General features: G+C 35.7%; 1 protein-coding gene across 1 annotated transcript in view; it reads right to left on the minus strand.

Annotated features, from left to right (window-relative positions):
• The window catches only part of LOC114156524 (glutamate receptor ionotropic, kainate 5-like), a 198,607-nt gene that overhangs the window by 20,294 nt on the left and 156,525 nt on the right, over positions 1-21,788 (minus strand). The window contains exons 14-15 of the mRNA XM_028037016.1: positions 13,487-13,600; positions 1,643-1,752 (exon numbers count right to left, since the gene is read on the minus strand). Coding sequence (XP_027892817.1) covers positions 1,643-1,752; positions 13,487-13,600 — 224 coding nt within the window. The remainder of the gene's footprint in view (positions 1-1,642; positions 1,753-13,486; positions 13,601-21,788) is intronic.

Consider the following 21,788-nt stretch of genomic DNA (forward strand, 5'->3'; position numbering starts at 1 on the left):
AAGGGATACATTGGTGATCAGTTTAGGCATTTTTTCCCCAAACAATTTATAGTCAAATAATAGAGTGACTTAAAAACATTCAAATTATAGAAAACAGAAACAAGATGTTGCTCTTTTGTCTTATTTAAATGTTTATCAAACACATTTTGACATTAGACAGAGATATCAGAAAAAAGACTGTCATGTTTTAATCTTTTAAGGGTAGTCATGGAAATACTCAAATATTTAAAATGTCAACCACAGACTGCCAATGCAGGAAATAGCAAGAAGTATTTTCTTCAGTTAAATTTTTATAAAAGCTTTATTTCTATGGTGAAAATCAAGGGTAAAAAAATAATCACATAAGATTAATTGTTTGGTAAAAAATAAAATAAAAAAAACAAAGTATATATCAGAAAAGAAGTTTTCATAAAATAGAAAAGGCTTTCCAGCCTTAACATGAAAATACTAGAGATTAAGCTCATAAGCTGATGGTAACTTCTCAACCAAAACCTTTAGCGTTTTGATCAGAATTAATTTTTCCACCAGTTAAAGTAATTTTTTGAGGCAGTGAAGCAGCAAAGCAGTACCTGTAAGCATACTAAAACTCACATTTGAGTTTTAGTATGCTGTATTTTTCTCTCTGCAGCCTAGAGAATGTTTTCCTGAAGTCTGAGATCATTTTGTTGTTTTGCCTTTCAGCTCTCAAATGGACTGCATTTTTGCCATCTCTGTTTTTATTGTTTAATTATAAGCCATCAACTGAAGGAAGTGAGGCCTTCGTTGCTTTAGATGTTGCTCTGGGTCCTGTGGTGACCTCTTAGACAAGTCATTCACATGCTGTACAATAGGTTTTGTACTGCTGCCACTGGATAAGTTCACCTCTGTTCCTTTCTAGTGGCTTAACTGTAGTTCACTGCATTCCTAAAGCCTTAGAAAGGGCTTTCCAACCCTTCCAGAGGAATAGATATATTTAACTTTGTATTTCTCCTTGTATGTATTATTTATTTCTTTTTCTGATTGGGGCATTTTAGATTACTTCATATTGTGGTAATTTCTTCATGCTATAGGTCTGGTGCTAATCAGTTGTGGCTGATGCCACTGAAGCAAAAAATTTGGTTTTGCACAGTTATTTTACAATTTAACGTGGGTACAATCACTTACTCAGACCAAGATGTTTTAGATATCCATTTCCAAAATAAATGTAATCATTACACTTATTATATAAATGCTCCATTAAAATTTGTTTGATAATTTGAAACATTTCAGTACGTCAAAAAAGCAGAAGCAGAAGGACGAATGCTGATTCACAGAAGAGTACAAAAAATGAAAAACTTGAAGCGTCATTAAACAGCTACCAAACTCTCATTATATTCTTTGGCTTAATGGGTGCAATTGTCATTTTTTTAGGCACAAAAACATGAAAGCAAAATCTAATACCACTTTCCTAATCATTTCTTTTTCAGAGTGGAATGTGGTTCGGGTTTTGATATTCAAGGTTATTTTTCTCGATTTCTTTTTGTGATCGTGATTAGCAATGAACCCTCGAGAACCCAGTAAGACAAGCCCATTGAAAAGTTCTTTTCAAACTAAGAAACAGGCAAAACTCAAAATGTGAAAGCATCATGTTTTCTGAAGTGAAATCATTAGAAAGGTGTCATACCTGGCGGCGAGGAAGAGAACGCAGCTGACAGCAAGGTAGGCCAGCAGCATGAAAAGCCAAACAGCAGGAGAAAACGGGTCGAGAAAGGAAAAGTAACCTGGTTTTCGAGCCTGAAAGAGAAACACAAAGAAAAGCTCAGAAGATTGACAGCATTGGTTTCCCTCTTACTTTACCTTCCTGTGCTTGGCCTCAAAGGAAGCAGTGCTGGGGCTAAGACTCATAAAGTTGTTTTGTCTGACTGAAGTCCGCCTTGATTATGACCTACGATCATTTAGAATAAAGACCAGCACATCTACAATAAAATTTAATTCCACTGGAAGGGACAATGTAAGAGTGGGTTAAAGACGGAACCTTTAATGAGATCTTTACAATTTGTTTCTACCGTAGTAATTTCTAAACTTTATCTTCCTTATCTGATGACATCAAAATAACTTGGAGAAAGTGTAAGACAATGTCGTCCCTCAGATTCTATGAATAGGAGAGCAACAACAAAATGAGTGCTGATGAATTGGAAGCAGCAGTAAAAATTAACTCAGGCTGTTCAGCACCAGGGGGCAAGGGTGCTGATAAACATGGAGATGTCTTCACTAATGTGTGTGCCAGTCAAGAGCTTAGCCAATTAAAAAGATTACAATCTTTTAATGTGCTCATAAGCTTTGTAGACACATGCAGCATGTCTTGTGTTTCTAATGTGTATAAAGCAGATTATCTGCTGCCAGAGACAAATGTATTGTATTGATTACTTTGCAAATCAAAAAGCTAATCTAACATTAAATTACTTGCTTTTGTTTGTTTGTTCTTTTTAGCTCAGAAACTTGCTCAAGAAATTACAGTGACTAAAACTGAAATGTTGCACATACAAAAGAGATTTTTTTTCCCTTTTTAAACAGTAGACAAAAACTACATATCTGGAAAAAAATTTATAATTTATTGTGAATATGAAAGAGTGGAACTTAAAACAGAGAGATGGCATTTAATTTAATTAAAACATGACTCATAACTTTTAACTTTAGAAGGTTAAACTTTATTTATTGCCGTAAATTGAATTAAAATTGTAGTTTATGCTGCTTAAAATAAATTGCAGGGTTTGAAATTAATCAAACGAATCACATTTTAATCATATAAAACCATGTACTGACAAAATAAACACTTTCAATTGAAAAGCCACTTTTGATGCTTAATTAATGAATAAATATACATATAAGCTCAACAAAAGAGTTATTCATTGTTTTTAATGTTATTTAGGTTATTCAATCAGGAGGTTGGTGCAATGTGCTGCTGTATCTCTTCAGCTTCCAAGCATTTCAGGAACCACTGATCATTCATACATCTTAGAAAAAAATCTTTTTTAAAAATGTGAACTGTGGATGCTGACATTAGTACTGGAAACGTCTGTGCTGCTGCAACATGTTTTGATTGAGAGGCTATTTTAGGCTTGAACAGCTCTGGTTACAGGACAATAGTCTTTTCTAGCACTCCATCAGCATTTGAAGCATAAATTTACCTCCAGTGGACCAAAAGCAAAGACTTTGCTGTCCATTTCTGTCACTTGTGCATCATATTTATGGGCATACCAGAAACATGCAAATACAAAGGTTCCGGATTGAGACTTTTGGATGTAAAAAAAGGGGCATAAAAAAAAGGGATGTAATTTGTGTGTGTGTTTCAAGAGGTTTTAAAACAGTTAAAATTGTGTTTTTTTAAATATTTCATTATCATCTAATATTGCATATCCTGGCAGCAAAACTACATTAATCACAATATTATGACTACCAACAGGAATCTTTCTCAAGGTAAGAAACCAGACTTTACAGTTATATGGAGATTCTTTTCCCTGCAAAAAAAATAAAATAAAATAGAAATCTGATCAGTCAGAACCCACATATCAACGGCATCAACAAGCAGGACAGCTCTGGGCCCTCCACTTAAAGAGCTTAAAGAGTCCCAGCTGCCCAGCAGCCATATGAATTACCAGAAATCTGTTTGCAGCTGACAGACGTTGGCGTTGCCATCAATAGAAAAATAAAATTCTGAAATCAGCCCAACAGTAAACTGCTGTTATTCTCCACCTCAGGGTGTGCTTTTCAGGCGAAGATTACTTCAGCTTATCTGTGAGATGTGGTATAAAGCCTTTAATGTCTCTGTCGAGCTTTAACTGTGTGAAGTCTGCTAAATGCTATCAACGAGTGTCAGTAAAGTCAGCACCAGTCCTAAAAAGCTCCAGGCTAAATAGTCTACAAAAAGATTCAAGGCCCCAATTTCTCCCATTGTGTGTTGGGTGAGTGATATAGGGCTTAGATGTTGGCAAAAGAGGCATTGCTATCAGGTAAAAAAAAAAAAAATTAAAAATAAATAAATAAATAAAAAAAACTGTTGTTCACTAGAACTGATTCTAGTCCAGTAAAATTCTTTACTGCAAGTGTTACAGTGCTGGAACAAACACTGTGCAAAAAAGAATATAGTAGAGTACTGTTTGTTATTGAGTCCATACAAGACAGATGTTGCTATTTTTAAGCTTTAGTACTTTTATTCATAACTTTCTAGAAGATAAATATTTTATATGAAGCACTGAATCCACAAGCAGCTCAGCTTCAGATTACAGCCTTATAGGCAATTCTGTTGCTTAATCTTTTAATTTAAACTCATAAAACAAAAACACATGGCTGATGACTTTTGTGATGTTATGATTACATAAATAAGTCATCACTTTTACAACATGCTGCATGCTGTAGTCCTCATGTTTAGAACTAAGAAAAAACCCTTAAAGTCGTTTCAGCAGAAATCTTTTGTAAAAAAAATAGAAGAAAGTTTCTGGCTGTGGGGGTAAATCAGTGGTCTGTGGTTATTCAGAGTGACAGACGCACCGATTGGCAATTTAGCACTCTTCAGAACAAAGTTGAGCGATGAAAAAATATTAAGCAGTGACAAATATCAAGCGGTGTCAGATATTCTGTGTGGGAAATCATGCAGTGTGACTGATGTTTTTTGCCCAGCTATGAGATTTTCTGCACCGTCTCTTGTTCCTCGTCCTTCTCTCTCTTCTTGTCGCATCTGGTTTTAAAAATCGGCAGATTAATGTGTAAATAGCTGCCTATGTATTGTTGGACTGATACCTTGACCAGGTTTATCTGAGATGATACTGCTGGAACAACAGATTGTGCAGTCTGGCACCTTTCCATACACAATACAGTTAGAATTGGTTACAGTTAAGATTTTATTATTTTGAGCTTACAATGTGTAACATGTTCCAGTTTTTTTGAATTTGGAAACCACACAATGTGTGCAAGTATTAAGGCAAATAAGCAACAAGATAAAAAAGATGTATGAAAACTAAAGGAAAAGTAGCATTTGTTCTCACAACAAAATTATATTTATTCTGCAAATATTTATTTCAACAACTTTAACATTAATTTGGATGAAGGTAATAGTTTGATACATAGTATTGGACTTTTGGTGGCAAAACATGATCTAAACAATATTTTTGAAAATAACCAAATGGTCTCTGTTTTTTTGTTCTTGTTAACAGGTTAAATATGTAAAACAAAATAACTGTATTAAAAAATCTGAACAATGTAAATCAATCCAGTTCAAGTCTGCTAGTCTCTATATTCTAATTTCTTTTTACCTGATTCTAAAGGGTTAATGCTAATACCAAACAAACAAACCTAAGGAAAACAATTTGCATAAAAATCAAGATTGTATTTTCAGCAATCTCTGTCTCTGCATTCAGGTTTGAAAAATTTAACTAAGTTAGATTTTGAATTAAAATGTCATGTTTCCAGCCCTTCAGCTCTGCCTTGGCTGTGCTGATTGCTCATTGCCCTCACCTGCACTGAGCTGGTTCCTATTTAAACAGCTGCTCGTCACCGGCTCAGTGCGAGATCGTCGGTTGCCACTGTCACAGCTTTCAAGCCTTGTTGTCCCATGTTCCAAAGAGTTTTCTGGTTTCTGATCCTGCCTGTTTTTGACCACAGAGTTTTGCCTAATCCTTCTGCTGTTGAAAGTCCTGTTGCTGAACCCTGCCTGTCTCTGACCCTGCCTCCTGCCTTCTGGATTTTCATTGCCTGAGACCCTCCCGTGCATGACCCTGGACCGTTTCACGACTCAGCTTCTGGTTGGTGGATTTTGTCCCTGTCGTCTGCTTGTCCCCTGAGCCCCCCCTTGTCCATTTACCCTACCTGCCCCTGGTTGGACTCCTGACCTCTGTGGATCCCCCATCCATGACTCCACCAGTGAGGCCACACCCTTCCACACCAATTACTTTTGTAATAAAACCTTTGGTGAAACATCCTCTTGTTGTGGCTGCGTTTTGGGTTCTGGCTGATTCTGCTTTTAACATTACATAAAAAGAATCAAATCCATTTCAGTTTACTTAAAACAAACTGTTCATTGGCCTCAACACAAATCAAACGCTCTAAATCTCATGCTAACTTTAGCAGCAATAGGTACTCACAGGGCTGACAAACGTTTTGAGTCTGTCACTCAAAATGTTTTGTCCCTGTGCAACGAATCTAATGCACACCAAATATATATGATGGCTTGGACATGGTTTGCTAAGCAACAGAGGTGCTTGTCATTTTTCACACCTTTTATAATGCTTTATCACAGAGGAAAGCTGTGTATTGATTACACAGCGTGTATAAAAAACTCTGTGCCGATGATTCAAAATGAAGTATGATTAAGCTCTTTTAATAGCGAGGCTCATTTAGCCTTTAGTTTATCATCAGTCATGACAGCTGGGAAAAGAAATTTAACTTCTCAACTTTAGTAGACACTAAAAAATTTAAAACACAAAAAATCTTAACGGAATAGAGAAGGCAAGACAACCCTGCCAATATATGTGCCAAGATCAACATGGCCTGTCACCTCATCTACTCAGGGTTGTGCAGTCAGAAGGAGCAGCTTGGTGTTTAACAAAGTGAATTTATGGCTCAAATCCTCCAGTCCAGACTCGTCCTGGAGGCAGGAGTTCCCGCCACGGATTGAGACGATGGATCTCTCACAGCACATCAGGGTGAGAGCATAAATTGCCGCTGCAGGCCGTAACTGTGAGTAAAAACGTGCTCTCGGTCAACTTAATCTCTAAATAAACACTTAAGAAAATGCAGCTGGGACACTACTATGTGAGCTGGGCTTTGCTGTACACACATTAAGCAGCTGACTGATCACTGAGTCAATAAACTGATGCTGTCACTGTGGACTGGATCAAACATGGAGGACAGATGGTGGAGGTGCATACTAATGAGCTGCAGATGTACATTATCTGCAGACAGGGACCATGCAGCCATTATAATTCTTCCCGCAAGGAGACAGAAGTGAATCTTTTAATGATAATAGCAACTAAAAGAATGACTATCATCATTAATTGTTGCTAGACAAGACTTGTGTTCTGAGCTTTGTTTTTCCATTTAGTTTCCATTTCCCAGGTCTGAAAAATGCAGAATTTTGATTTTCCACAGTTCCAACTGATTAAGGTTCCCTTTTGTACTTTACACTAAGAAGGTGAAAAAAAGAGTTATCTTTTCCTTGAATATAACAAAAAGTATTCAACATAGTAATCAGTGATGATAATCTGGATTTCCTGTTTTCAAACATTATTTGAATAATTGTTTTTAAAGTTGCTTGTTTTACCTATGCATCATTGGGTTTTCTCCTGGTACGCCAAAAATTGTTAAATTAATTGGTCTCTAAATTGCCCTAAGGTCTAAGTGTGCATGTGCATGGTTGCCTGTCCTGTGTTTGCTGCAATAGACTGGTATGTGCTTAAGGTAGTGCACATTACATTTTTCATCTAAAGAATCTGGGTCCTCTAAACAATTTTCACCTTTTTTGTGCAGAAAAAAAGACTTCACTTGCTACTACTCTGTGGTTTTGCTCACATATCTCCATTATCACACTGTGTAAAAGGGAGCGACGCAGTTATTACATTCTACGACGTTCAAATCAAATTAAGTTCACGAAGCAGGAAAGTAACTTTTTCTGCAAGATTTGTTTTTACACATTTAAATGTAACCTTATGGAGATATGCTATGAGAACTATTAACAACTTATATTAAGATAAATGTCTTTATTATCCCACGGGGATAATCTTTTTCACATGTCGTTACAATCAGTGGATACAAATAACTTAGGCATCTCAAAAAAAGTGGAACATTACATACATACACATCAACATTTCCCAACATGTCCCACATAGACTCCGTCACAGACATCTAAAATATAACATCCATTCCTCCCTCTGTTTTTCTACCTCCCCATCTGCATAATATCACAAGAAAGACAGGAAAATGAATGATTGCCACAGGATGATATCTGATAAATTCAATGTGATGATAGCTGAGGGGACAAAACTTTTCTTAAAATTGTCCTTTTTTCCAGCTCTGAGTTCTGTATCTGTGTCCATATGGGAGTAAAGTGAAGAACCGGTTAAGAAGACGGTCAGGACTGTTTGCATGTATGGTGAACATATGGTGACTGTGTGATTTGTGTGAGTCAGACTTGGAGTGGGAAGGTGTGGAATCCTGGATGCAATGTGTGAGACTTTGATTTTTTTTTTCTTGGTGGTGACAGTATCTTGAATGAACAGGGAGAGCAGTAGAGTAGAATGGGTTGAACAGGATAACAGAGTGACTTCAGTTTATGTGTAACTACAATCTATATTGTTGTGCATGTTTTTGTGTGATGGTGATAACTAAAGTTTAATTCTTTGTCTACAGTGAACCTAAATATTTGAAAGTATTGATCTCTTTAACCTCTTCAGCATTATGCAACATGTGAAAAAAGGCAGAATATTTGGATGAAGACAGAGGCTTTATGTTTGACGAGATATAATTATGTTGAAACAAATGACCTATTGCCTAAGGGTTGTCAGAACATTCAACAGTGAGTTAAGACGTTTTTGGAGCTCCACAAACAGCTGACCTGTGGAAACTCAGGTTGTGACAGCAAAAACTAAAACATAAAAAATGCATTAAGAAAGCCCAACAGAAGAAACTGAATAAAGACTGAGGTGTAATTCTGATGAAATGTAGGGTGTTATCTTATTGTGCTTTTAGGACATTGGGTTTTAAAACTTATATATAACATTTATTTTATGATGTTTAGTGATCAGATTGGGATTGATAAATCAGGAATGACTTGAAGTGATATTTAGAACAATAATCATGACATCACAACTCAATTCTGAAGGCAAATAAAGGAAACATAAATGTGTCTTTGTATACCAGCTCTGTTTAAATTAACATCACTTTAAGATGCTTACCAGTACACACATATGTAGAAAGCTGTTTAAACAAAAATAGTAAATGTTTTTTTTTCTTATTTTACTTTTCAAACAGATTAAATCTTTTATTGTTCTAAACTCAACCATACGGTTGTCTTTAATTAAGGAAATAATTAAGTTTATGTGATAAATAATCAAAGAAAGATGATGAACAAAGTTAACATATGTTACAGATATAAATAAGGTATTGCAGGATAGTTGTATAAGCTCTATATCCAGTACACTTTTAATGTGATTAGGCATAAACCCTTTATCCGCATCTGCTTTTTAGTCCAATCCTTCTTTTCCAGGAACTCGGCATCTTGACCAGGGAGTGATTAGAGGAATCTTACATGACTTTTGATTATGGTCTTCTCAGAGAATCCCCCTTTCAACCTTTTATGTTAAAAGCTCTAAGAAATAAGAAGACAGGAGCCCATCTACAAAGCAGCTTGCAGCTTTATTGTTTTGTATTGCATCAGCCTCTTCGGTAGAGACGCTTCAAAAAGAACCTTTTTCATTTTTGCACCTGATTTTTGCTTGCTTTAGGCCTAAATTGAGCCAAGTGGCTTTTATTTATTTTTGCTTTTTGCTGTTTCTTGCTAAAAAAAAAGAAGAAAAACTTACTTTTATTTTAAAATATACCATGGATTTTTTTTTTTCAGAATATGGAGTGTAGAAAATCTGAGCTGATTGAATTCACTATAGCTTAAAAAAGGCATGCGCTTGAAAATGTAACAATTTGTAGCACTTATGAAGTTCAAAAGCTTTCTGTAAAACTCGGCTGTGACTAGAATCAGACGTAGACCACAAAACCCATCACTAATGATTTGAGTGTTCCTTGGGGCACTGTGACCTCAGTAAATGTTAGAAGTTTGTGTGTTTCTTCATAGAGTTTGTTGAGATTTAAATCCATCCAGCCATTCATTGTCCATAGCTTCTCCTTTAAGGGTCAAAGGGGACCTGGGGCCTATTTCTACCAGTTTAGGGTACAGAAATCTAAATGAGCAAAATACAGAAGAGAACCATATTGTTAATTCCAAATAAATCAGATTTTAATAACCTAATTTAAAAAGCTACTTTTAATGTGGCAGCTATAGTAACTGCAGTCTATGTTTTTATTGTTTTGGATCTAAAACGCTAAAATCACGGTCTCCCTTTGTGTGAGCCATGGCATTTTAAACAACAATCGACTCTCTGATTTAAGAGTTCTAGGGCACAATAAGAGGCTTAGAGCTGGAAGTGGAGGCAAAATAAAGAGGGGGGGATGAGCTTGTAGTGATTTAAAAGTAATCAATAAAATGTTTAATCAAAGGGGGGAGCAGGCATAATTTAAGCAGGACTGGTGTGATGTATTCCCTCGGTGGAGTTGTTGGAGAGCTGATGCTGCACTTTGCTTCACCTGTGAATGAGAAACTGCTGCATTGTTTGGGTAAACACACACTGAGCCGCATTATTCCAGTTCATAAAAAGTAAGGTATGCAAAATGCACGGACTGGCATGAATTTCTGACAGAATCATCAACTTGAATTTAAATACCACAGTTTGACAGTATCTTAACAAATGTATAATACAAAATTTATAATTTTATTGTTTTTATACAAAAATCAATTAGTCTTAATATAGCTGATAATAATTACTAAGGAATATAAATGTCAACACATTTTTTGTCATTTTCATTTTTAATATACTTACCAAATTAATATATAAAAATACAAAATACACATTGTCTATTATTGCTGCTTGTTTGCCAGATGTAGTTTTAAGACATAACCTTAAAATATTTTTTCTTTTTAGTTTTGACAATAATAGATTTTTATTACAGAAAAACATTTTTTGAGAACTTTGTGTTCCACCCAAAGTGTTTTCTTTTAATGCAGAATGATTAAACATTAATTCAATTTAATGAATTTTCTTCTGCGAAAGCAAACAAAGAATGCATTTCTGTAAAGATAATTTTAGTCAAATTTTGCTTTCTTTTTTCTCATTATTTACTCAAGCACCAAATGTTTCTGAAGCCTTTTAATGGAACTGCTGTCAATAAATTTATGCCATAAATGTTAAGTGTTTTGGCTCTTTTTTTTTTTTTTTAGAAACTAGTGAAAAAATAACATATAACAAGAGGTGAAAGTAAAAAGCATGTAACCATGAATATAGAATAAATCTGACAATTTCCGAACGTTGAACGGAAACATAATAATGTTGCTACTTCCTTTAGGGGGCAGTTTTCATAGTGTAAAACATAAGTTTATTATGTTCTTTATAACACTGGAGCCAAACCCGTGAAATCAACAACATGAATAAAGATAAAAGATTCAGCATTCACTGCAATCGTTTTATATCAGTCTTCAGTAAACATAAGCGGTGACTGAAAAACAGAATAAAAAGGAAAATCCCACAAGAAATTTCAAAAGAACTCTTTTAGTACATAAAAAGCATGCAGCATTTGAAAACTTTAAAACTGTCACAAATCCCATGTCTTGAATCTGCAGGTCTGTCAGACTCAGAAAATGGGGAAGCAGAAAATCCAGATTTTAGATTCCAGTCAGGAAGCCCAAGTCAACCATCCCCATCAGAGGCTAGAAACTCACAATCTAAAGCAGCAGCTCCTGCCTCTACCTTCCCTGCATAAAAAATAAATAAAAACATGCCCTCTATCTGTGTTTTCAGCTTTTCTTTCATCTGATCTGCCCCCCAAAAGCACCCCGCCTCTGCTTCGTCAGTGTTTGTAGTAATACTTTCTGTTGCTTTGTTGGAAACTCAGTTTGACTGAGTGACCTGAGCGGTCGAGCGACTGTCAGCGCCTCCAGCAGCACAGCTCGTGCTGAGAAGGAAGCTTCTGATGCAACTGCAGCCCTTTTTTTTTTACCTATGAATTCCTCAAATCAAACACAGAGAGGTTGCAGACATAAAATGATATCAGGTGCAGACACTCCACGCTCCAGTCTGTAGAACCTTTGTCCCAACTCTGCTGGCGAGATGAAAAAAAGTGGACTTTTAAAATTTCACTTTAAAATTGATATTAAGGACAAAACTCCCAAAACTTCAATATTTCAATGTTTATAATGTGCAAACTTGGTAAATGCAAGAAAATGCTTATACATTTATTTTTGATGTTGCAGGAAGATTGTTAATATTATTCTATTTCTTTACCAATCAATATCAGAAATTATATTTATGTTTCAAAAAAGTTATTTTTTATCTCTGGAAATGGAGTCTGGAAACTAATAATTTTCCACTTCATTTGTTCTTTATTTAATTCCTAATTAGATTTGGAAACTGATGAAAGACAGTCCTATGATTTCCAGATTTCATTGAAAGCCTCAGATCAGGCTGTATGTTCAGGATTGGTGTCTTGTTGGAAGGATCAACATGTGGCCCATTGCTAACTGTTATGCAAATCCCAACAGGTATTTTTTTAATTGTTTTCCAAGATTGTCTCTATTTACTGTCAGTTCTTCCCTCCTCTCATCAACTCTGGCCGGTTTCCCTTTCCCTGAAGAAAAAGCACATGAACGGCACAATTTTTCATGGTTGGCATGTTCTGCTCAGTTTATCAGCTTTGCACCTTCTTTCACATGTTGCTTGGGTCCCTTACCCAGTTAGATGAAAAAAGAAAGATACTTCTTATTCCTTGCTTCCAACAAATGCTTTTTTTGTCACTCTTCCACAAAGGCCACATAGAAAGGGAAAACAAATTTTGTCATCTCCTATTTAAATTGTAAATCTTTTTTTTTTTATTATGACAAATCATAAAAAAGTTTAAGGAATAATAGTTCCTGTGCAAGGTAAATGTAAAAATGACCTTATTCAACATGTATTGCTGCAACAGCAGAAACATGTAGACATTCTAACATATTTTTTCACTAAAACATAACAATGTATCGTGTTGTATTTCCAAACAATAGGCCGATACTTTTTTCACACACTTTGAATACTGCGATGCAGCTAATAGATGGGTTTTTACCAAGGGGTTTCCAAAGCTTGAAAAGCAAAGCACAAGCTCAATTGTGAATTTGCCTTGAGATGAAAGTGACATTGAGAGCGCCAACAAAAGAGAAACTGAGAAAGTGTGTGACCTTGGATTTACACCGAATGCGTCTCTGCTCTGCTGCACACTTCACCAGTGGAGTGAAGCCATTCCTAACCACCATGATTTACACTATGTGTTGCTGCGTTCCACTGTGAACCCCAGGAGTGCTTTCTTTGAGAAGTAAACATTAAATCTAGGTATCTAACCTTCATAAGCGACATGTAGTTTTTACATACAGTACGTTTTAAAACTGCCCTTTGGTGTGACAGTATAACATCAGACAGATAATCCTTAGGAAAAATCTAGCTCCTCTGCTTCCTGGATGTCCTTTTGTGGAGAAACACACAACTCCTAGTCAGAAACAACCAACCAGAGCCAGGAGGAAGGTTGTAGCGCTGTCAATCATTCTCATGATTCTTTCATGTTACTTGCCTCATACTAAACTGTCACAACATAGTGATAGTTTTAACAAACATGTAAAAAGCATTTTATTTATAAAAGTTACCTACGGCAGCTTTAATCAAAACTGAAAATGTAAAGGCAAGCTCACCAGATGCACTCGGTAGAGGATGCTGATTCCCAGAGTCATGAATGGCTTGGAGAAATCAATTACCTTCTCCCTCTCTGAGGTTATGGTGAAGCCGGCGACAGCCAGGTCAGCTTTCTAAGGCAAGACACAAAACATATCAGATATAATTGTTTAGTATTTGTAACTTCCAGGTACTGAAAGAAGAAAGAAGGTACAGGAGAACGAAAATGGAAATGGATTCTCTTTTTTGACTTGTGGTGCATGTGCAAACAAAATTGAAAAATAAAATAGATAAGGAATCTCAAACATAAGGTAGAGGAAAAATAGGAGAAGGTAGAAAAAACAGGGATAGCAGACAGTGTCAGTCGAGGTTTCATAGAAAAGAAGAAACAAAACCTACACAACATAAAAGAAAGGAAGAAGAGTCAAGTGGGTCAAGTACCTTCAAGGAAAGCTGATATTTGGGTAAAAAAGCAGGAGACACTATAATTGAACTGAAGAAAACAAAAAACAAGAACTGAGGCCTTATATCAAATTTCTTTAAAGTGATATACCACCAGAAATGTTTAGTCCGTAAGTAAATAATGAGAGCAAAGAGAGCAAAATCTAACAAACATAATCTTTATGGAAATGTTTTCTCTGTTTGTTTTCCTAATGAACATAATTAGCAAAATAACTTCCAGTAAATTGCATTCATGTTTAACTATTCTGCATTACCAGAAAACACTTTGGGAGGAACATAAAGTTGTCAGAAACAATGTTTTCTGTAATAGTGTTCTAATAGCTTTTGCCTTCAGATACCAACATTTTCTCCCACCACAGGGTTGATGGTGTAAAATAGTTTCATCTTTGCATCTTCAAAGAATAATTTTCCAACATTGAATTTAGTTCATCTCTTACGAACATAAGAGGTTGTTATAAGGATAATTTGGCCATTGACATGGCAATACTATACTAATGGTAATTAATACTTTACAGTCTTGGCTGTAGTGAGAATATGTTTTATTTCAGACAGTCTGTCAGGTCACAGAATCTGAATAAGAGAACAGTACTCATGGAATCTTAACATACAATTAGATTAAACAAAGTTTTCTGAAAACTTTCTACTGCTTATGAAAGGAAGAACACAAGATCAGATGAAATTTGTCAGGATTTCTGTTCATGCAGAGATGTGTATTGAAAATCCATGATGTATTAGGACATTAATAAGCAGAAAGACAAAATGGACTGAGTGGAAACAAAAGATCTGTGAATAGAGGAACTGGTGAAACAAGGGATATTTATGGTGGGGAGCTACACAGGTGAGTTAAAAAACAGATGAGGAGCAGCTTTGAGAGAGACAAGAAAAGGTATAAACAAAAATAAACTTTTCAAAAGGTTGTCATCTCTTTTTCCTCTCAAAAAGTTGAAAGTTTTCACAAATTACAAACTGTGTTTTAAGCAATCTCTAATCAGCGCAATATACTTCAATTAAAGTTTTACTCATGTTTATATTGAATTATTTTGCTGCTTCCTTTTTGTGTTTTCACAAACTCAAATAATGCTTCATAATTCTCAAACTGTGCTTTAAAGTATCTCTGTTCATCCTGGAATGATCCATCTTGTCTTAATTTTAGATGTTGTGCTCCAGCTGCCTTAAAACTGTGACAATTTTCAAATTTAGCATCCACTGGAAGCTCGAGGCAACAATTTATGATCGATAACAGTCAGACACTTGCAGTACTATCACAGTGCCTATACATCATACATAGTTTTGTCTGCCAACCTGTCATTGCTTTTCCCCCTCACAAAATGCTGCCAGTTAAATAACGTCAAGATAGCGGAGACTTCTTCAGGGTTTATGTAACCGAGTGTCCTCAGTCAGTCTGACAGGCGATGTTGTTTATCTGACTCTGTCATGACGACTACAAAATGACTTAATGCAAAATAAGAGTCTTAAATATACATTTGGGGTTCATAACACTAGCTTAAGCTACATTAACCTCCAATTCATGCTTTGCAAAACATATTTCACTCTGTCAAGAAATACTGTGGGATTTTAATATTGCAAGAACCTGCCCCAATGGATCTCCTTAAACATCTGACATTAAATAGGAAATGGCAAAAGTCTTAAAATTATTGCCTAGATTTTAAATTAACTGTTAATAGTAAATATTAACCATTGATGTATTTTTGTTTTTGTAGTTTCACAACAGATTTTGCATTAATTGAAGGCTGATCAGTGGCTTTTTAAGGTAAGGGAAATTAAATGTTGATGAAACTCCTATAATCTAATCTTCAAAGAGTCATCATGGATAATGATGCTGTGAGCAGGAAGGATATCTGATAGCAGTCAGTCATGCAACATATCTGAAGAGGCCTCTGACTGAAGATGGTTGGTGTATCACAGTCTCATGATGGTCATTACATACTAGCAGCTTAATTTCTGGTCAGCAGAGAAGAAATATCACAGAAATGTGTCCTGGATCCATCAGTTGTTGGACAGCACTGCAGATTCACTTCTTTTGTTTTTATCATTTCTCCTTAAATCTCTTTCTGGCTGAATAGCCAGAAAGCCTGGCAGAGAAATGTTGAAGTCAGGGATCTGTTTTTCTCCCATTATGATTAAGATGGTTCCTCTTTTCTCTCTGCTGTTTGGTCCTGCTCTGCATTCATGAAGCCTCTGTTAGGGGTCATAGTTAAGGCACCATTTGAGATTTTGAGATGCTAATTAGCTGCTTCCAATTATAAAATATACATTTTGTCCCCAGTTACATAGCATACATAGCAATAGTCATAAAGTAAAAAAAAAAAGAGAAAAAAATCCTTCCTATGCCACAGCTTGCAAAACAGGGGGTGGGGGGGGATTATCTAAACATGCAATATATACTTGAACAAATCAGTATGTATGTATGTTGTTACCACAACATGCTGCCACCATGAGTGGTGCAATTCTGAAAGTGTCTTAGAAAAACATTAACAAAAGGAAACAACAGCCTGGATGATCATCTCCTGCTCATTATGCCAGAAGCTTAAGATTTATTCTGTAAAGACACTGATTATTCAAACACAACTCATACATTCATCAGACATAATTGGCCATCTGAGTCTGTATGGCCAATATGTTGCCTAATTTGTGGAATCATGCTGAGAGACGCAACGATTAATAAAAATTCTGTTTAGTTGAAGGTATCGCTCAACCGTTGCGTCATGACTGAATGAATGTAAATGGAGGCCGCCCATGTTTCTGAAATCACTGCTTTGCTTCCAAGTGATAAAGGCAATTTTTAAACCAGGAGTTAAAGTTACTGTTGCCAGTCTTGAAGAAAAGTAAATTCATGCTTAAAAACTAACTTCAGTTACTCCATCATACAGCTTCAATCAGTAAATTTATTTGCAGTTGCATTTCATTTCTTCAAACCCAATTTAATCAATGTAAGGCTTAAATTAACTTCCATCCTTCTGATATTCAGAGATGATACACTGTCTGTTGAATGTCCTGAATTCATTATGGGATTCATAATAAGGGTCGGCACCTTACTCCCAGACATTTATACCACCTTTGCACAGATTCTGGAGCTTTTAATGAAATATTGATTTTCTTACTGTAGAGAAGTCAGATTTTCAGCTGCCACTGAATGTATTAGGAGTTAACAATGAATTGTTATTGTGCTGGTGTCATGGGACAATGAGAACCTTGGTCACTAACAAGTGCCTTTGCATAAATAGTGAAACAGCAGGACAGAAGGTTACACCAGACACAAATGTAGACAAACTGATAACAAACTTGATCAGCATTAAAATAAAACACAAATTTCTATCTGGAGGGTGAACGCCACCTGTTTGATTGACCCAAAATCAGTTCTATGAAGTGCCAGACTTTATCTGTTCTTTTTAGTTTTTACCTAAAAAAGAAATCTGAATTATGTTAGAGTCTTGTGTGTGCGCATGTCTAACGTCCCTTTAATCTGAGTTCTAAAGTGAATTATTCACATTTTGTACATGTGCTTAGTGCTGAATATGGATAAAGTCATCATACAGGAGAATGAATTCATGAAAATGTTAAATGTGAAATATTACCTGGAGTTCTAATTCAGACTCTCTATTCTTCCTTGTTAAATATACAGAAACTAGCTCTATTCATCATACTCTTGATCTAATTCTAATACAAAGAGTGGACTATTATTAATAACTATTGAAATGTGTGACCACGGAGACTGTGAGAGGAAATTTGAGTCTCCTATGCACCTGATCATGCAGATACAAAATTAAAAGCAGCAATTATATTTTTTCCTTAGTTTCCATAAGCAACTTTATAGAGAACAGCTATCCCAACTTGCCCATTTTGGTTTATCGTAGTGTTGACAACATTATAGCCTGAACAATAAATGATAGTCATCTGAAAAAAGTATCATCAAGAGGAGGCCGGCCATTTGGTTTGACTTACATTTCAGCACTTTAGGGCATTATGCAACCCACTATAAAAAGGATCTTAGCTAGATTAGAAAAATGTGATAATTTAAGAGAAATTGAAGCTAGAACAACTTGTTAAATTCAAATAGTGGAAAAAGAGAGAAAAAAAAACAATCCCCAGGCTGTAGGCAGGCAGAGAGTTTTAGCATTTTCCTTAAGCCTATGCAGACTTAATTTGCTGCTTTAATTGACATTGGTTTATATTTGATAAAACAATATGACAATCTTTTTCTTCATGTGCCTTGAGACATGTTGTAAATTGGTGCTATATAAATAAACTTAATTAAATAGAATTTTCACTGAGCTACTATCGGTGCAAAATGAGGGCATTAAATGCTAAGTAAGATAGTAAGCTTTCTTTATTTCACTCTGTAATATTAATTTTCCTAATCCACTCAACAAATTTTTCATGCTTTTGAAGTTGCTCTGCTCCATCCCTAAAACCAGCTTTTTTAGAGAAACCCATTGCTGTTGAACTTTCTCTGCTCACGGGTCTCTCTGCAGTGAACTGTAAGAGCACAACAAGCATGCCCAAAAGAAGGCAGGAATGTAAACACGCTGTTATTCTGCTGGCCTTAACACTTATCCCACCACCTTTTTGTTCCACAAGAAAGTACAAAAAACTCCAACAAAAACATACCTTGCAGAGCAGGTTTCAACCTTGCAGAAAAAGTCAACATCAATGTGTGCAATATACAACACAAAATATCTTTGAAGGAGACGTTACATCTGGTAATAGAGACATACTGTTGAGGAGGAATCAAATATTTTAGCAAAGAAGTGAAAACAAAATATCGTGAGCAGTGTTTTTGAGTTAGAGGAGTTTAATCTGAGACTAAAAACAAAGAATCATACTCTGTATTTGCGCCTTTTTTAGAAGTAAAAACATCTCTAATATGGAATCAAGAAATATAAATGCTTCAACAATAAGAGTGTAGTTTCGGATTGGCTTAAACTACCATGTTCAATTTGCTTAGCAAACATTAATCTTCTAATTAATCTTCTATTCATAAATAATTTTACATTTTTACTCAGCTAGCAAATAGAAGGTGTACTTATTAAAATATTTATCACTCAAGTTAAGGGATTACTCAATTATGAATTATTTATTTTTATTCTATTTTTAAGTCTTCATCATCGAAAAATGTTTTCATTGTTATTGTAAAAATGTTTGCAGCAGGTTATTTTACAGAACTATTTTTTTATATATATATTTGCTTTCATATTTGGCACAAAAAGAATTGAAACAGTCTTTGTGTTTCCAGCTTCGGTTCCACTCACACCCCAGCTGATGAGACTGCAGTGAAATCTGTTGGAAAATTGGCTGGTCCATCTATTCAACTTTACATAATGCAAAAGCATGGGCCCTTTCTTCTTTCTGCCCTCAGTGGAGCGAGGACCAAAAATAATGAAGCTACTGCTGTCATGAAGTGGTAGTAGAAGAGGGACCCAAATGTAGACTAACACATGAGGCCAGAGCCAAGAAAAACAATGTTTTATTAAACAAATAGAAGAGCAGACACACACCCCAAACTCCAAAGTGAATCCCAAAAAATCAAGGTCCAGCACAGAAATAAAAGTGAGCAAAAAACAAGAATGACACAAATGTAGCCGGAAACACTGATGATCTGTCATGTAAACTAAGAAAGCCAATGTGCTTACATTAACTCAAAAATATACTCAGAGGGGTCAGAGATAAAAGGTGTCTGAATGAAGATGAGCGGACTGGAGGCAGAGAACAGGTGGTGGAAAAGACACAATGGAAGACTATCAATAGAGACTGGCAGAGAGAAGCTATTAAAAAAAAAATACAGTTTCTACAGAGCAAACAAGGAACTAAATACAGAGCTGTACATGGTAAAATGTCCTCTGAAGGTATTCAAGATAGTTTAACACTTTTACGTGGGAATAGACAAAGGATTAATGGATGGGTTTTCAAAGTTATTCAAATATAAAAATTTGTTAAAGTATATATATATATATATATATATTCAGGTCTAAACTCTTTTATGCCATCATTTGCATGAATCACAGTTGCAATCCAGTTGGGGTGTCTTTTTCATTTTTGCACCTCTGAAATATTTGCCTCTCCTTTGCAAAAAAAGCTCAAGATCAGCAACACTGGATAGAGGAGAATCTGTGAACATAAATTCCCAGGTCTTGCTACAGATATTCACTTTTACAAGTCCATTATAACTTATACCTGAACTACAATAGCATGCCTTAGATCAAAACCTATGTTTTATACTGGAAAGCCCATTCCAATGTGAATTCACCTGATAGGTCGGAAGTTGATGATTCATTTTCAACACTGATGATCAAAACCATGCCACTATAATCCAAACTTTTTCTTTTGGTTATGGTGTAACCTCTAGATGTATTTTCTGTGGGATTGACCTGTTTTGCTCAATCCTACACGAGCTAAAACCAGTTTTTCTGGCCTCACTAAAAAAATATATGCCCACAGAGAACAGGTGGTGAAACAAACAATGGAAGACTATCTATAGAGACTAGCAGAGAGAAACTATAAGTACTAATAATAATAATAATATAGCTTCTACAGAGCAAACAAGGAATAAACCAAATCCCTGAAATACTGAACTGCACATAGAAAATTGTCGTCTTTCGATGGCTTTCCTCTTGCCTCTCTGATAACTCAGAATGCAACTGTGGTTTTAAAAAAATATGTCAGATTTTTCCTTCAATTCATAATTATGCACAACTTTGAGTTGGTCTGTGACAGAAAGTCCCAATGAGATTGTAACAATAAAATGAAAAATGTCGGAAGGAGGATGAATGCTTTTGCAAAGCACCTTAAAACTAGCTAAAAAACTCATCAACAAGTCCATTATATATAAAGCAGACAGAGAGCAAGAGCTGCATAAGGGGAAAAGAAAAAGTTTCTTCAATATCGCAATATTTAAACCATGATAGCTGGATATTTCATAAGGTGCCTTCTGAAGGGAAAAAAAGCCTAATAGATCTTAAAGGTCAGCATTCAATTGGATAATGCACATTTTCCACATCTGGCAATACATTCCTCTGAATTTCACTTTCTTTCCTACTGGAGGACACAAAGAAATTCAATTTACTGTATTCCAGTTTTATCAATTGGTAATATTGACTGGACACTGAGAGGGAGCTGAAATCCATCCATAACACAGCCAGGGCATGAAGCTTTCTTCTGGTGACATAAGCACAGTTTAAAGTGGGTTCCTGAAAAACCCTCTTTTAAAATGGCCTTTTCAGTTCTGTTTTTCCACACCAAAACTGCCGCAAAACACCCAAGTTTGGATTTAACCTTGATGGATGAAGACAGAAAGGTGAAATTAAAATTGAAATATAATCTCATTAAGGTTCAAGTCAACTGAAACCCAGAGTGGAGCCATAGTGGAGTGTTTATCTGGACCCCAGACACCTCTCTGCTCTTTAATTAACACCTAATTGATTAACAAGCACACACTTCTTAAATGAATTTCTCCCACTTTCATCAGACTCCTCGGTCTTACAAACAACAAAGTTTATAGGAGTGTGTTTCCGTGTTTAGGTTGGACAGTTGTCATGTTTTGAGCGAGAGAAGAGAGACTGCTCTTTCAAAGGCACAGTTTTGTGGCCACAAATTTTAAACAAAGGGATACCTGCTTGTGTGTCTGTGTCTGTCTGTCGGTGTGTGTGTGGGTTCAAACTGAGGAATCCCACAGTGTAATTGAAACAGCTCTGTATAATTAGTAAGGAAAAAAGGCAGTTGATTAGCCTCTTAATGGCTCTCCTGTGTTCCCCAGTTTCTCTTTCTGACACACACACGCACACAACCATCAGCCACAATCACCATTACCATCACCATTATGTGTTTGTGTGTGGCCCTGCTTCC

This window comes from Xiphophorus couchianus, chromosome 13 (assembly GCF_001444195.1).
Source record: "Xiphophorus couchianus chromosome 13, X_couchianus-1.0, whole genome shotgun sequence".
In the NCBI taxonomy this organism is placed as follows: Eukaryota; Metazoa; Chordata; class Actinopteri; order Cyprinodontiformes; family Poeciliidae; genus Xiphophorus; species Xiphophorus couchianus.